The sequence below is a fragment of the Phyllobates terribilis genome, unplaced genomic scaffold, assembly GCF_046119375.1.
Source record: "Phyllobates terribilis strain yellow unplaced genomic scaffold, ASM4611937v1 Scaffold_1__5_contigs__length_1240528914, whole genome shotgun sequence".
Taxonomy (NCBI): Eukaryota; Metazoa; Chordata; class Amphibia; order Anura; family Dendrobatidae; genus Phyllobates; species Phyllobates terribilis.
Window position 1 is genome coordinate 314,191,758 of NW_027362761.1, and position 17,982 is coordinate 314,209,739.

Genomic DNA, 17,982 nt, shown 5'->3' on the forward strand with positions numbered 1-17,982 from the left:
GTTTGACCGTGTAAATTTCTTATCCAGATTGTTTTGTAATCTAATACTATCAAGCTCCTTTTTTTATTGTCCTACATGGTTTTGTGTCATCTGCAAAAGTTAACACTTTACTCTCAATTTCATCCATGAGGTCATTAATAAAGAGGTTAAAAAGAGTTAGTTCTAACACAGAACCTTGTGGTCCCCACTGCTGATCCTTGTGGAGCCCTACTGTTTGATCCGTGTGGTCCCCATTACTGACTTGATCCCATTTAGAGAATGTACCATTTACAATGACTCTTTGTTTCATGTTCTTTAACTAGTTTTTTTACCCATGTGCATATAGTGTCCCCTAGTCGCTGCTTCTGGAGCTTCAATTCATGGATGTTCTGTGGTAATCCAGATAAATCACATCAGCTGCATTACCAACATCCAGATTTGCACTTACCTCCTCATAGAAACCCAGCATGTTGGTTAGACATGACTTATTTTTTCCATGCTACTTGTCAGTTATATTATTCTCTGCAATATATTTTTGCAGGTCATCTCTTATAATGCCCACAAAAAGTTTGCACATCACTGATGTCAGACTTACCGGACAGTAGTTGCCTGTATCTACCTTGTTACCTTTCCTAAATATCGGTACCACACCAGCCATCCTCCAATCTTGTGTCACTGACCCTGTTACAAGAGAGTCTAAGAAGGCGACATACCTATGTCTATCAATTACTGAACTCAACTCCCTCAACATCTATAGATGAATGCCATTCGACTTGGGGACTTTGTCAATATTAAATTCACTCAGACACAGGCGTACTTCTTCTTATGTTAATTTAGTTATATTGGGTTGTGTACTTTGATTTCTGTCTTGCTGAATGATGCCTGACACTGGCAGTTTATTGGTGAACTCGGATGAAAAGTGCATATACCTCAGCCTTCTTGTTTTCATCTCTAATTATATTGCTATAATTATTTTTTAAAGGGCTGATGCCATCAGAATTTTTATTTTTAGCATTAATATCTTTATAAAAAAATTGGGGTATTTATTTTAATGTCTTTGGCAATTTGTTTCTAACTTTGCTAGCTTGATTTCCTTTTTGCTTTTCCTCTTGAGATCTTTATACTACTGCAGTGCTATTTCTGACCTCTTAGCCTTCAAGGTATAAAATGTCCTTTGTTTTTGTCTCATTATTCTGCCTTATTTCAAAATTATGGTTTCTTTTTATTCCTGGACATTTTATTACCAGAGGGTATGAACTTTCTACAGGATTCTAGTAGTATACTTTTAAACACTTGGGGGGGAAACCCATTTATGTTCGGTATCCCCACTTATCAGATCATGATCCCAGTCTAGTGAACTGAGTGAATTTAGCTTTTCTAAAATTCTTGATTTTTGTATCTCCCCTTTGTTTTATTGAATATTACATTGAAACTTACCGTATTGTGATCTCTGCTACCAAAATTCTCTGGGACCTGTAGATCCTATATTGTATCTGGTCTACTTGACAAGACCAGATACGGCAAATTATCTCCTTAAGTTGGTTCATTAATCAGCTGAGAGAGGTAGTTGTGTGTGGATAAGAATTTGCAGTTTGTAGCACAACCAGAAAATTCTATGTCCCATTGAATATCTGGCTAGTTAAAATCCCCCGTAATAAGGCCCCTATTATTGTTTGCAGCCTTTTCCATTTATTGCAGCATTTTATCTTCTATCTGTTCAGCTTTATTAGGCGGCTTGTAACAAACTCAAATTAGCAGCTTTCCATTATTGCCATCCCTCCCCATGTACATCTACTCATTTTGACTCTACTTTTTCGCAGCTCCCCCCAATGTCGTCATTGAGCTCAGGTCTTAAGTTGTATTTAACGAAAAGACACACTATGAAAATACACACCCTGAACAATTCCTCTAACAATTGCGGAGTGCATGTCTCTAGAAGCACGAGCTAGGCGCGATGGATTGGACACTAAAAGGGCATATTTGTGATTTTCTCTTTGCATTACCCACTGATTTCTATTTTCTTTAAAGCACCTGTGGGGACAAAATAGTTAGTAAACCCATAGATGAATTCATTGAGGCATTTAATTTGCAAAACGGGATCTCTTTTGGAAGTTTCCTGCTGTTCTGGCACCTTAGAGGCTTTGCAAATGGCACGAAAAACTATTTCAGCCAAATTTGAGCTCCAAGACCCCAAGTAATGCTTCTTGCCTTCTAAAGGCCCCGTCACACTAAGCGATATCGCTAGCGAGATCGCTGCTGTGTCACGGTTTTGGTGACTCACCAGCGACCTCACCAGCGATGTCGCTATGTGTGACACTTTGCAACGATCAGGCCCCTGCTGTGAGGTCGCTGATCGTTGCAAAGTGTCCTGGACCATTTTTTGGTCGTTGGCCTCCCGCTGGCCAGCACACATCGCTGTGTGTGACCAGCGGGACCAACGATCTGGCTGGTAACCATGGTAAATATCGGGTTACTAGGGGCACGCGCGCACTTAGTAACCCGCTGTTTACCATAGATACCACTCTGCTACGGTGAGCGGAGGCTCCAGCACACCGTAGCAGAGTCGTATCCATGGTAAACAGCAGGTTACTAGGGGCACACGCGCACTTAGTAACCCGATGTTTACCATAGTTACCAGCCTGCTCCTGCTTGCAGCAGGCTGGTAACGGGAGCAGGACATCGTGGAACGATTCTTTCCACGATATCGCTGCTCCCCTCATCGCTGGTGAGCCTGCCTGTTTGACAGCTCACCAGCGATGTATTAGCGATGCAGCAACGATCCCTGACAGGTCATATCGTTGTCGGGATCGCTGCTGCATCGCTTAGTGTGACGGGGCCTTAAGACTTGCTGTGTGCTCAAACAGTCGTTTTCAACCATATATGGGGCATTACAGCTGTTGGGAGAAATTGCGTAACAAATTGTGGGTAAATTTTCTCCTGTTTCCCTTGTGAAAATGAAAAAAAATGGGTCCAAAATAACATTTTAGTGAGAAAAATATATATATTTTTTATTTTTACAGCCCAATGTTATAGAATTCTGAAACATCTGTAGGTTAAAAATTCTCAGTGTACCCCAAGTTGAATTCATTGAAGAGTGTAGTTTCCAAAATAGGGTCACTTGTGTTACTTGCTGATTTGGTACCTTATGGTCGCTGCAAATATGAGGCGTTCACAATCTATTAAAGTCAAATTGCTCCAAAAATAAAAAAGCATTCCTTCTCATCCAAGCTCTCCCATAGGTCCAAACAGGGTTTGCAGACAACAGATGGCGGTCTTGACGTACAAATTGTGGGTTCCTTTTCTCCTATTACCCCTTGTGAAAATAAAAATTTATGGTCTAAAACAATGTTTTAGTGGAAAAATTAGAATTTTTCATTTTTGTGGAAATTGCCTCTTCAGAGAAGAAGAGGACTTGAACTCTATAGCTCCCCCTGTTGCAAGCAGCAATCCTACAAGTCACAATCGACCCTATAACGAGCCTTGCAGTATGACTTAGGATAAAAGCCAAATCAGAATCTGAATTTGCAGACACGGTGTTTCGGGCTGTTGGCCCTCGTCAGTTCAAAGTATGAGAACTGATTTGGCTAGATGAGAGGCTCTGAACTGAGGTCTAAGGGGTAACATTTCTCCTTGTGGAGAGTGACATACCGGCTCTGGCATGCCAAGGTAAGAAGGCTGGCTTATTTGCCATACAATGCTCCTCTGGGAAATGTAATATGCAAATTGCCTCTTCAGAGAGGAAGAGAACTTGAACTCTCTAGTGCCACTTGTTGGAAGCAGCAATCCTACAAGTTACAATCGACCCTTCAAAGGGAGAAACGTTACCCCTTAGACCTCATTTTTATGGCACATTACTTTAAAATTCTGTGAAACTCATGTGAGTTCAAAATGCTCACCACACCCCTAGATAATTTCTTTAATGGGTCTAATTTCCAAAATGGCATATACACAATTCCTCCTCTTACTATATTAGCACAATAATATGAAATAGTCATATATTATTTCATTATATTACTTTATTTAACACAGCAAGCAAGATAGTAAAAAAAACAGCCCCTTAAAAAATCCCATTAAAAACCCATGGGTGGTGTGGTCCACCAATATCCTATTGACATGAGGTATAAAGCAGAGAATAATATGTTGCACAGATTAACTCAGTATTCATCAATACAATTAGCACATATGAAGTTCAGCATAAACCAGTTAATATTTACCTAAATTAGTTACAGCTGAAATACAAACCAGATGCTATGGTAGCAATTCCACACCACCCAAGCACCCCAACGCACGTTTCGCATATGTTGCTTCCTCGGGGGGTACTTGGGGCAATGTGCAGTCTGATTATAAGTAGTGGTACTAGGTGGTTGGGCCAATTATTGTGCCCTATCGTATATCATTGATTTGATTATATGAATAATAATAAACTTAACTAATTACCTACTGGAGTCCAGGAAGGTCTGCATAGTATGTTTCACATGTCTGATGTATAAGACGGCGCATCCATGCTGCTTGTCACGCGTCGCTCGCTGCGAGGGCATCCCGGAAGTCAGACAGCGCATGCGTGCGCTCCTTACCACCCGATTGGACGCCAGGCTCATGGATGGAGGTGCGACAACACAGCACAGGCGCTCGCACATCACTGGCATTAGGACACCATTTTGTTAGTGGGCACACCGTGCCAGTAGCTTTGCAAATAGATAGTTAATAAAATATGCAGGAATACAGTTAATGATGGACATAACATGATTGTAACACAATAATTATAGTATTTATAGCATGACCAACATCAGAAAATACAATTAACAATATAAATCAGTAATAATGAATTCTGGGACACCATCATATTAATGGGCACACCATGCCAGTAGCTCTGCACAAAGGTAATTGGCAGAGATATATATCATGATTATGCCATAAATGATTATAATATGATCAGCTGCAAAGAGTATAAATACATGAATAATAATGAATTCCAATATTGCTGCTTGAATCTTGAGATAGTATTGTCTTAGTCATGTCTCCCTCTTGTGGCTTTTATATAAGTTGCAGATGTTACATATGGCGTTTAAACTGAACAGAAGATACAGACAACACATTACATTTTTTTTTTTATATATATATACTACAATGTCATATAGCAAATAGTTATCCATAGTCTACCCTTCTAAATATACCATACATAATTAATAACAGTTAAAACAACACTAAAATTTCATTATAGACAAGAGGTTATTAATACATAATTGTATAATCAGGTGTATCCATTTAAACCTTCATGTATTGTTAATGCAGGCAGCATATTAAAATGAATGTATAATGCAATAACATACAGTTAGGTCCATATATATTTGGACAGAGACAACATTTTTCTAATTTTGGTTCTAGACATTACCACAATGAATTTTAAACAAAGCAATTCAGATGCAGTTGAAGTTCAGACTTTCAGCTTTCATTTGAGGGTATCCGCATTAAAATTGGATGAAGGGTTTAGGAGTTTCAGCTCCTTAACATGTGCCACCCTGTTTTTAAAGGGACCAAAAGTAATTGGACAGATTAAATAATTGTAAATAAAATCTTTATCTCTAGTACTTGGTTGAAAACCCTTTGTTGGCAATGACTGCCTGAAGTCTTGAGCTCATGGACATCACCAGACGCTGTGTTTCCTCCTTTTTGATGCTCTGCCAGGCCTTCACTGCGGTGGTTTTCAGTTGCTGTTTGTTTGTGGGCCTTTCTGTCTGAAGTTTAGTCTTTAACAAGTGAAATGCATGCTCAATTGGTTGAGATCAGGTGACTGACTTGGCCATTCAAGAATATTCCACTTCTTTGCTTTAATAAACTCCTGGGTTGCTTTGGCTTTATGTTTTGGGTCATTGTCCATCTGTAGTATGAAACGACGACCAATCAGTTTGGCTGCATTTGGCTGGATCTGAGCACACAGTATGGCTCTGAATACATCAGAATTCATTCGGCTGCTTCTGTCCTGTGTCACATCATCAACAAATACTAGTGACCCAGTGCCACTGGCAGCCATGCATGCCCAAGCCATCACACTGCCTCCGCCGTGTTTTACAGATGATGTGCTATGCTTTGGATCATGAGCTGTACCATGCCTTCACCATACTTTTCTCTTTCCATAATTCTGGTAGAGGTTGATCTTGGTTTCATCTGTCCAAAGAATGTTCTTCCAGAACTGTGCTGGCTTTTTTAGATGTTTTTTTAGCAAAGTCCAGTCTAGCCTTTTTATTCTTGATGCTTATGAGTTGCTTGCACCGTGCAGTGAACCCTCTGTATTTACTTTCATGCAGTCTTCTCTTCATGGTAGATTTGGATATTGAAACGCCTACCTCCTGGACAGTGTTGTTCACTTGGTTGGCTGTTGTGAAATGGTTTCTCTTCACCATGGAGATTATTCTGCGATCATCCACCACTGTTGTCTTCCATGGGCGCCCAGGTCTTTTTGCATTGATGAGTTCACCAGTGCTTTCTTTCTTTCTCAGGATGTACCAAGCTGTAAATTTTGCCACTCCTAATATTGTAGCAATTTCTCGGATGGGTTTTTTCTGTTTTTGCAGCATAAGGATGGCCCACACCTGTCCATGAAATAGCCTTGGAGTCAATTGTCCAATTACTTTTGGTCCCTTTAAAAACAGGGTGGCACATGTTAAGGAGCTGAAACTCCTAAACCCTTCATCCAATTTTAATGTGGATACCCTCAAATGAAAGCTGAAAGTCTGAACTTCAACTGCATCTGAATTGTTTTGTTCAAAATTCATTTTGGTAATGTCTAGAACCAAAATTAGGAAAATGTTGTCTCTGTCCAAATATATATGGACCTAACTGTATAACGGATATTTATCCATAATTTATCCCTTTAAGTATACTATATATAAAGTTATTCCCTGTATGTATATCCGAATAATTGATACACAACTGTATAATGAAAATCTGTGATTAGTTATATTTATTTAAATATTCATATATAGTTGATGCCACTCCATAATGCCAGCAACCCCATATATATATATATATATATCCCCAATAGTTACCACCACATATATCAGATTGCTAATTTTAAAATTATTAAAAGGTATTTTAAGTCATACGGATCAATAATTCCCCCTATAACATAAGGTCGCCCCTAGCATTTGTGTCACTAGCTATACCAGAAATGGAGCAAAGCTTATCATGTCATTTAAGCCTTTTGGTTTAATCGTGTCCAAGGTAATAATCCATTTTATTTCTTTTTGTTTGAGCATTATTTTTAAATTTCCACCTCTTGCTCCAAGGTTAACCTTATCAATTCCCCTAAAGCGCAACAGTCTCCAGTTACAGTTATAGTTATGACATTCTGTGCTTAGGAATATTTTTTTAGAGTAGCCAATTCCTCAGGTTTTTCACATTTAGCTGCATTTTTTATATCCTTAATATGTTCAAGTATTCTTACATGAAATTCATGGGATGTAAGTCCCACGTAGGTTAGATTGCATGGACAGGTTGCCCAGTATATTATCCCCGTCGATCTACAATTAATAAAGTGAAAGATTTTATATATCCTTTTTCTTGATGAATCAAAGAATTCCTTCACTCTGTCAATTTGGGGACAAGCACCACAAGATCCACATGAAAAGCTACCATGTTTCTGAGTTGTATTACCAGCTAACATGTTTTGAGGTTTTGGGGGAATTTAATGGCTCCTCACCAAGATATCCGTTAAAAGGTTTTTGATCTTTTTGGAGTTATGGATGGTTTTAATGGGATAACCTGTCTTAAAACAAGATCAGAGCAAAGGATTGGCCTGAATCTACTTATGATCTCATACATCTCCCTCCACTGAGCGTGGTAGGGGGTGATGAGTCTTTCCCTCTGATCCTGTTTTTTATCCTTAGATTTTAAAAGTTCATCTCTGGTTATTTCCTTACCTCTCTGATTCCATTCCCTTTCTGAATAACATCAATCCTATAATAATGTAATGATGGACATTGAAACGTTTTTTCAATTCCGCTGCTTGTTTTTCAAATAATTGGTTGGTAGAGCATATACATCGAGCCCTAAGGAACTCACCAGTCTTTATAGATCTAATGACTTGAGGTGGATGAGATGATTTTACACTCAGGATAGCATTAACTGCTGTACTTTTTCTATAAATATCTGTAGATATTATTCCTCCTTCTTCCTTTTTTATTTTTAAATCCAAGAAGTCAATTTCCTCAGGGCTCGAAGTACTGGCAAGTCGAATGTTATACTGATTGTTGTTAAGTTTTTGTAAAAACTGCTCCAAAAGTACATCTTCCCCCTGCCATATAATAAACAGGTCATCAATGAACCTCACCCACATCTGGACCGCACCATTCTCGTCTGCTGGATAGATAATATTGTGCTCTCAATACCCAAGGAAGAGGCACGCATAAGAGGGCGCACAAAATGCCCCCATTGCAGTGCCTCTCTCTTGAAGGTATATCCTGTCCTTGAATAGAAAAAAGTTATGCCTCAAAATGGAGCTGCTTTTGGGGGGGGTTATGATGTTTAGGCACCTAGGGAATTCTGCAAATACAAAATGGTGTCCACAGCCAGAAATGAAATGGCATTCCTTTTCTTCTGAGCCCTGACGTGTGCCCAAACAGTAGTGAATGACCTTATAAAGGGTGCTATCTAGTGTTGAGCGAGCATGCTCGACACTGCTCGGTACTCGCCCAAGCATCTCGCTACTCAGGATGTTCGGCGAGCACCGAGCATTTCCGGGTTACTCGGGCGGGAGCTCAGGTCTCCACCCTGCACGTTTGGCGTTCTTTACAGAGCCAATGAACATGCAGGGATTGCCAGCCAGTCACTGTAATGCCGCAGCCATGTTGTTTGTGGGCATTACAGTGATTGGCTGGCCGCACAGCGTCACCTCGAGTATTTAAAACCGGGCGCCGCCATCTTGGACACAGTCGCCCGGGATCAGACAGTGTAGGGAGAGTGCTGCTGAGTTAGGGAGAGATATATAGTGCGAAATAGTTAGTGTAGGGTCTCTAAAGGGTGCCAAATCAAACAAACAGTCCTTCTCAGGACTAATATCCATCCCAGATATCAGGCAGGCTGAATAGGAGACGCAGTGGTTATACCAACAAACAGTGCATTACAGTCCTGTGTGCTCCTGCTGGTCAAATTGCTAGACTTATCCCCCGGTCTCAGGGGCCAGGAAAAATCCTTTTTTTTTTCATCTAAATCCTGTATTTATTTTTTTTCCTCAGTCAGACTGTACAAATACACGTCTTATTAACCTTTTGGTATCCCCCCCCCCCCCCCCCCCCCAAAAAAAAAAATTTAGTGCGTCTGTGACTGTTCAGACACCAATATATCTGTTTAAAATATTCTGGTGTAGGCCAGATAACTAGAAGTTTGGTTTTTCAGTTCCACGGTTCAAATCTCTGTATTATCCAGCTTTTGGCCTTTTTTCCGTAAAAAAAAAAACAGTAATAGTGTCTCCCTGACTGTTCCGACACAAAAATATCTGTTTAAAAGATTCTGGTGTAGGCCAGATAACTAGAAGTTTGGATTTGCAGTTCCACGGTTCAAATCTCTGTATTATCCAGCTTTTGGCCTTCAAATCTCTGTATTATCCAGCTTTTAGCCTTTTTTCCGTAAAAAAAAAACAGTAATAGTGTCTCCCTGACTGTTCAGACACAAATATATCTGTTTAAAATATTCTGGTGTAGGCCAGATAACTAGAAGTTTGGTTTTTCAGTTCCACGGTTCAAATCTCTGTATTATCCATCCAGCTTTTGACCCTTTTTCCGTAAAAAAAAACAGTAATAGTGTCTCCCTGACTGTTCAGACACAAATATATCTGTTTAAAAGATTCTGGTGTAGGCCAGATAACTAGAAGTTTGGTTTTGCAGTTCCACGGTTCAAATCTCTGTATTATCCAGCTTTTGGCCTTTTTTCCGTAAAAAAAAAAAACTGTTTGAGTGTCTCGCTCAGTGTTTAGGCACAAATATATCTGTTTAAAAGATTCTGGTGTAGGCCAGAGAAATAGAACTGTGGTTTTCCTCTCCCACGGTTCTAATCTCCTTTTTATTACCCTTTTTCCATTGATAATGCGAGTGTAAGCTATTTTACTTCATTTACAATGGGCAAGGGACGTGGAACTGGACGTTCTGGTGATGGTGCGTGTAGAGGACGGGGCCGTAGCCAAGGTGAAAATGTGCCACAACCAACAGCCACATCTTCTCGCTCCCACTTCTTGACCGAATTACTAGGGAAGCACACTTCAACACCAGTATTGCGAACTTATCAGTGTGAACAGGTTATTAATTGGATAGCAGATAATACTTCCAGTTAGCTGGGCACCACCACCTCCGGTCTGTCTTCCACACGGGCAAGTTTTATTAGCCGTGAGTCTCGACCGCATACTCCTCCTCACCCTGATGCTCCTTCCTCCCACCAAGCCGAGTGTCATCAGACAGCAACTGATCCCACAGTTGGACACTCTGAAGAGCTGTTCACTGGTCAATTTCCATATTTGTGCCCCTCGCCTGCTCCGCTTGAAGTGGTGGAAGAGGAGATCCTATGTAGCGATGCCCAAATATTTGAACAGCCACAGCCAGAGGAAGTCGACGCTGGCAATTTGTCACAAGAGGTGGACGATGATGAGACACAATTGCCACGAAGTGAGGAGGAGGATCGTGGTGCGCAAGTGGAAGAGGAGGAGGTGGTGGATGATCTAGTAACTGACCCAACATGGCAGGAAGACACGCAGAGCGAGGCCAGCAGCACACAGGGTGAGGGAGGCAGAGTACCCCAACAGGCAGGAAGAAGCAGTGTGGTGGCCGCACACAGAAGGCGGGCAACAGTTCCCCGTAACACCAACACGAGGGACGTTGCCAGTACAAGCGGTAGGTCTTCCAGAGTCTGCAATTTTTTTTAAAGACTCTGCTGATAACCCCAAAAAGGCAATTTGTACCACCTGCCATGCCAGCATCAGCAGGGGTGACAAAACTACCAGCCTGACCACCACCAGCATGATCAGGCACATGTCAGCAAAGCACCCGACTTTGTGGGGCGAACCCCAGGGTCCACGACCAGTGTCAGCGGGTGTCACCACTGCTTCTTCCGCTGTTGTGCGTGTAAGAGAACCCCCTGTTGTGCGTGCAAGGCAATCTCCTGTCCATACTGCATGCAAAGATGCCCCCTCCTCTCAGTCTGGCAGTTTCTCAAGAATCAGCATCAACGTCCACGTCCCACAGCAGCGTTCAATTGTCCATATCCCAGACCTTTGAACGAAAGCGCAAATTTGCAGCCAACGCCCCACAGGCCACAGTCCTAAATTCGCACATTTCACGACTGCTTGCGTTGGAAATGCTGCCTTTTAGGCTGGTGGAGACGGAATCCTTCCGCAACCTTATGGCGGTGGCCGTCCCTCGGTACTCGGTCCCCAGCCGACACTATTTTGCCCGGTGTGCCATCCCCGCACTACACAAGCACGTGTCCCAAAACATCTGCCGTGCCCTCAACAACGCAGTTACTGGGAGAGTCCACCTGACAACGGACACATGGACAAGTGCTTGTGTCCAGGGACGGTACATCTCCCTGACGGCACACTGGGTAAACATAGTGGAAGCCGGGACCCAGTCGGACCTTGGCACGGAACACATCCTCCCCACACCGAGGATTGCGGGCCCTATGTCAGTCAGAGTTGCCCTTACAGTGTACAGCTCCTGCGCATCATCCTCCTCCTCCTGTTCAGCCTCCATCTCAGATATCATCACATCAGTTACAAGCTGGAAGCACTGCAGTACTGCCTCAGCCAAGCAGCAGCATGCTGAAACTCATAAGCTTAGGTGATAAACCTCACACTGCTTGTGAGTTGTGTACAGCTGTGAAAGAGCAGGCAGATCTGTGGCTGAGACCGCTGAACCTACATCCAGGCATGGACGTGTGTGACAATGGCCGTAACCTGGTGGCGGCTCTGAGGCGAGGCGAGATCACACACGTACCATGCCTGGCTCATGTGCTTAACCTCGTGGTTCAGCGGTTTCTTAAATCGTACCCCGAGTTGCCAGATCTGCTCGTCAAAGTATGCCGCCTGTCAGCTCATTTTCAGAAGTCGGCTACAGCTTCGGCCGCCCTTGCTGTGTTGCAGCAGCGTTTGCAGCTTCCATCACACCGACTGGTGTGTGATGTCCTTACACGTTGGAACTCTACCCTCCACATGTTGCAAAGGATTTGTGAGCAGAAGAGAGCAGTTGTGGAGTACCAGCTGCAACAAGGCTGTCGATATTCAGGTCAGACTCCACACATAAGACCTCAGGAGTGGACCTGGATGTCTGACATATGTACCATCCTGACAAACTTTGAGGAGTCCACCAAGATGGTGAGTGGCGATGATGCCATTATTAGCGTCAGCATCCCACTTGTCTGTCTTTTGCAATTCTCTCTGCAGAGAACTAAAGAGGTGGCAATGCAGCCAGAGTATGATGAGATGGATTAAGAAGCCGTAACGGGCGATTACACACAGCCCAGCCTCATCTCATCCCAACGTGCATTGGGGGACAATGAGGGAGAGGAGGAGGAGGAAGAACAGGAGCTGGTATCATGCGCGCTGTAGACGGTAGTACCTGTACAACTGTCATACCGTCGGTTCAGCGTGGGTGGCCTGAGGACTGGGGGGGGGAGGAGAGCATTGTCAGTCGTCATCTTGGTGAGGACACGGAAGTCTTGCCCGTTATCAGTCTGGCACGCATGGCTGACTTTGTTACGCTGCCTTAACCGTGACCCTTGCGTTGTCAAAATGTTGGGTGACAGTCATTACTGGTTGGTGACACTTTTAGACCCCCGCTACAAGGAGAACTTTCACTCTCTTATTCCTGAGGTGGAGAGGTCTACAAAACTGGGGCAGTACCAGAAGGCCCTTGCTACAGAACTGTTAAAAAAAATTCCCATCTGAACACGCTAGCGGCAGAGGTCACAGTTCGTTGTCCAACCAAGGCGTTCAGGCGAGAGAGACGCAACTCCAATCCAGCAGAGGCAGGGGAACACTGTCAACGTTCTGGGACAGTTTTCTGAGACCCGCCCTGCTTACAGGCCCTGAGGCGCGGAGTACTCTCACAAGGAGTGGAAAGTTTCAAAAGATGGTGAGGGAGTACCTTGCCGACCGTACCAGCGTCCTCTGTGATTCCTCTGTGCCTTTTAATTATTGGGTATCCAAGCTGGACACTTGGAATGAACTCGCTGTGTACGCCTTGGAGGTCCTGGCCTGCCCTGCCACTAGCGTGTTATCGGAGCGTGTTTTTAGTGCCGCTGGGGGAATTATAACTGATAAGCGCACTCGCCTGTCAACTGACAAGCTGACCCTTATCAAAATGAACAAGGGCTGGATTGGCCCAGACTTCTCATCACCACCAAATGACAACATAAAGTCATGTATTCCCATGCACCGCTTCACACACACACATGGGTATACGCTTCCTCATTTCGGCTCTTTTTTGCTCTTCTCCTTATCCTCAGCCTCCACCACCACTATACCACCAGGGTGACCGTACCGTGGTCCTTGTTGCCAACATTGCAAGTTCCTCCGTCCTAATTTTTGGCAGCTTTTGCTTGGAAGTCATAGGCAAAGACTATGGGAGACCCACTCCCCAATAATGGGAATAGTGTTTTGAATATGCTGTACTGCATGGCTCTTGGAAGGGGCATGAAAACCGTCTTGTTAAACCACTCTGAACTCCACAGCTCTTCCAAGGGGCATTAAAACCGTCTTGTTAAGCTACTGTGACCTACACCACTCTTCCAAGGGGCATTGATATTGTCATAGAATCATAGAATCATAGAATGGTAGAGTTGGAAGGGACCTCCTGGGTCATCTGGTCCAACCCCCTGCTCAAAGCAGGATTCACTAGATCATCTCAGACAGATGTCTGTCCAGCCTCTGTTTGAAGACGTCCATTGAAGGGGAACTCACCACCTCTCGTGGCAGCCTGTTCCACTCATTAATCACCCTAACTGTCAAAAAGTTTTTCTAATATCTAATCTGTGTCTCCTCCCATTTAGTTTCATCCCATTGCTTCTAGTCTTTCCTTGTGCAAATGAGAATAAAGATGATCCTTCTACAATGTGACAGCCCTTGACATATTTGTAGACAGCTATTAAGTCTCCTCTCAGTCTTCTTTTTTGCAAGCTAAACATTCCCAAATCCTGCAACCGTTCCTCATAGGACATGGTTTGCAGACCAGTCACCATTCTGGTCGCTCTTTATTCCACTGCGACCTCCACCACTCTTCCAAGGGGCATTAAAACCGTCTTGTTAAGCTACTGCGACCTCCACGTCTCTTCCAAGGGGCATTAAAATCGTCTTGTTAAGCTACTGTGACCTCCACGTCTCTTCCAAGGGGCATTAAAACCTTCTTGTTAAATCACTCTGAACTCCACAGCTCTTCAAAGGGGCATTAAAACCGTCTTGTTAAGCTACTGTGACCTCAACGTCTCTTCCAAGGGGCATTTATATTGTCTTTTTATTCCACTGCGACCTCCACCACTCTTCCAAGGGGCATTAAAACTGTATTGTTAAGCTATTGTGACCTCCATGTCTCTTCCAAGGGGCATTAAAACCATCTTGTTTAACCACTCTGAACTCCACGTCTCTTCCAAGAGGCATTAAAATAGTCTTGTTAAGCTACTGTGACGTCCACGTCTCTTCCAAGGGGCATTAAAACCGTCTTGTTAAGCTACTGCGACCTCCACCACTCTTCCAAGGGGTATTAAAACCATCTTGTTAAACTACTGTTTCGTTAAGGCCCTTTGACCTCCATGTCACTTCCAAGGGGCATTGGAGTGCCTCGAAATTTTTGGTAGGCATTGCACTCACTGTATGCCCTATAACTGTGTAGCCGAACCGCTCCTTTTGTTACAGAAACATATCCTACAAGACATATCTGGTTGACTGGCCTGATATTGATGTGAATGGTCCCTGTTCCTCCTGCTCTTTGTCCTTTGCCACCACCTCATCCATCATTCATCACTGGGATAGTAGCAGGAAAAAATCCATCAGTCCTCGGAGGAGGTAGGATATGTGCCAAAACGCTGACCACCTCAGGCCTCGCCGCTACTACATACATGTGCTTGCATTCCAAGGAACAGAAAGCTAAGGAGATGGATGGCCTCATGATCATGAATAATTTACTCGTTGTGTAGGAGGCCGACCACTGCTGCTGTCTACCTTCTGAACTTTGTGTTGAAGCCTGATTGACCCAGGACCCGCAATCCTCTATGTCTGGAGAACATGTTGCATCCCAGTGTCCAACTGTGTCCCGGCTTCCACAATATTAACCCAGTGAGATGGCCCATCCCTGGCCACATTCACTTGTCCACGTGTTTGTGGTTAGGCTGTCCTTCAAATAGGGGCAGCTGGGGACCGTTTATGGACACCCGGCCGCCCCCAGGTGGCTGGGGACCGTGTGTGGGCACCCGGCCGCGGGGAGGCTGGGGACCTAGTATGGACACCCGGCCGCCTCCTGGCGGCTGGGGACCAAGTGTGGACACCCGGCCGCCGGGCGGCTGGAGACTGAGTATGGATACCAGGCCACCGATGCAGCCATGACGTGGTGGCCAGATTCCGCCTCCACATGCCTAAAAGGCCCAATTTCAAGTGCAAGCAAGCAGTATGGTATTGCAGCCTGGGGGTGGGTGGGTGGCAGGCTGCATACTTGCGCTTGCATTGCAAGGAATGGGGGAGGTACAATTGAACACTGCACTGGGACACGGACTTGCACTGGGATAGTTGCAAGTCTGCATCTTCTGATGCGGCTAGGATCAGTTCTGCTGGGCACACTTTTAGGCAGTGATCTGGGTGTCAGAGATGCTTCCAGGGGTCTTCCACATGCTATTCCAATGTCTTTTCAGCACTGTATGCATGTGTCACACAGCACATGGCCAGATAAGGTTGTAAAATGTTAAAATGAAATTACCCAGTGAATGCATTTTTCACGGTTGAAAGCAATACAAAAGTGCAAAAACGCATAAAAAATGCTACTTGTGAGCATAGCCCAAGGTGTGGAGGAGTATTTTTGTTTTTGGTTATTTATTTTACCTTATACACAAGTCTTTACCCTGGAAAGGAAGTTCCTTAACATATTTCACAGGAAAGCACTTTCAGTTTTGTTTTTGAACTTTTTCTTGTGAGCCCGTAAAAATGGCTTAATACCTCTGACCACGTTGTTGACAGCAGTGACCTGGGGGTCAGAAATGCTTCCTGGGGCGATCCCCATGCTGTCCCCATGTCATTTGAGCACTGTCACTATCTTTCTGGGCACTTTTTAGGCTTTCTACAGACTGCCGGGGGTGCCGCTGCAAAAATGATAGGGACTCCCATAGACTAACATTGGGCTCGTTGCTCGGGTCGAGCACCCGAGTATCACGGTGAGCTCGGCCCGAGCTTCGAGCACCCGAGCATTTTAGTGCTCGCTCAACACTAGTGCTATCACATTGCGTTTAGGGACCCGCTTGGTGGTTCCGTCAGCGCATGTGTCCGAACCCCCCTCAAAACGTGATTCGGACGTATGCGCTGACTGGGCCATAGACTGTATAGCTTGAGAACATATTGCATGTCCTTTATAAAAATGCAATTATGATCTTTGTCACCCTTACTTTCACCTTTTAGGGGTGCTTTCTGCTCTGAGGTTATGCCTGTTGGATGTTTCTCCATTGTCACATTGCATCTTACAAGCTGATCAGGCCACCAGCTGGCATTGTCTCCTGCAGAATATTGTTAGCTTGTTACAAGAAATAGCATCATTCTTCCTCAGCATGCTGCACAAAGCATGGAAGGAAGAGCCTTCAGGTAAGAGACTAATACCATTATCCTTAGCAATTGTTCTAGAACGGTCAAACTCAAACACACAGAGGGCCAAAATGAAAAACTTGTACAAAGTTGAGGGCCAACCAGTGTACACAGTATAATAGGCCCTACAAAGTCCTCCTACAGAGTAATGGGGCTCACATAGTCCTCCATACAGTATGATGGCTTCACGTAGTCCTCCATACAGAATAATGGCCCCACATAGTCATCCATACAGTTTAATGGGCCCCACCTAGTTTTCCATACAGAATAATGGGCCCCATATAGTCCTCCATACGGTATAATGGCCCCACATAGTGCTCCATACAGAATAATGGGCACCACATACTCCTCCATACAGAATAATGGCCCACATAGTCCTCCATACAGAACAATGGGCTCCACATAGTGCTCCATACAGTATAATGGGCCCCACATAGTTTTCCATGCAGAATAATGGGCCCCAAATAGTCCGCCATACAGAATAATGGCCCCACATAGAGGTGATGGCTCTGGTTTTGCGGGCCAAATAAAACCACCCTTCGGGCCAGTTTTGGCCATGTGTGCTCTAGAACCTTATTGGCTCTGGAAATGCCACATGGCATAAGCAATCTATTGCTGCCAAATTGCTCCAAATGTCGAATTTCCCTCTCTCTTCTGAACCCTTCTTTGTGCTCAAACATGTGTTTGAGTTAAAAGAAGTAAAGTAAACAAATCCTTGTAAACTAGAACAATATGGCTTCTTTCTTCCAAAACCAGTGTCACACTTGTCCATTGGTTTTGCATGGTATTGCAGCTCAACCTTCTTTACTGAAATGGAGACAACCCAGTGATAGGTGAGACATTCTTTTTGGAAGTATTCAGCCACATTTTTCTAATCCTCCTGAACTCCTTTAAAGGGATCTTCTCTATTTTAGACATTTATTTCTCTGGGACATTCTGCTTTTGTGGGGAATGTATTCAGCCTTTCACATAAGGCCTCATTCAGATGACTATTTTTCACTCATGGGTTCTATCTGTGCTTTTCACAGATAAAGCATGTAACCATGTAATTTATGGGGCTGCTCTCCTGTCCATGCTTTTTTGCAGACCTCATGTCCGCAAAAAAATCACAGAAATATGTCTATTTTTCATCCAAGTCACTGGTTAAAATTATTGATGCAAGTCTAGAGGTTCATGAATATCGCAGA

At 43.8% G+C, this 17,982-nt stretch overlaps 1 protein-coding gene across 1 annotated transcript in view; it reads left to right on the top strand.

Moving 5' to 3' along the window:
* LOC141259249 (tRNA (32-2'-O)-methyltransferase regulator THADA-like) overlaps positions 1 to 17,982 on the top strand; it is a 110,948-nt gene that overhangs the window by 60,883 nt on the left and 32,083 nt on the right. The window contains exon 17 of the mRNA XM_073674889.1: positions 16,616 to 16,795. Coding sequence (XP_073530990.1) covers positions 16,616 to 16,795 — 180 coding nt within the window. The remainder of the gene's footprint in view (positions 1 to 16,615; positions 16,796 to 17,982) is intronic.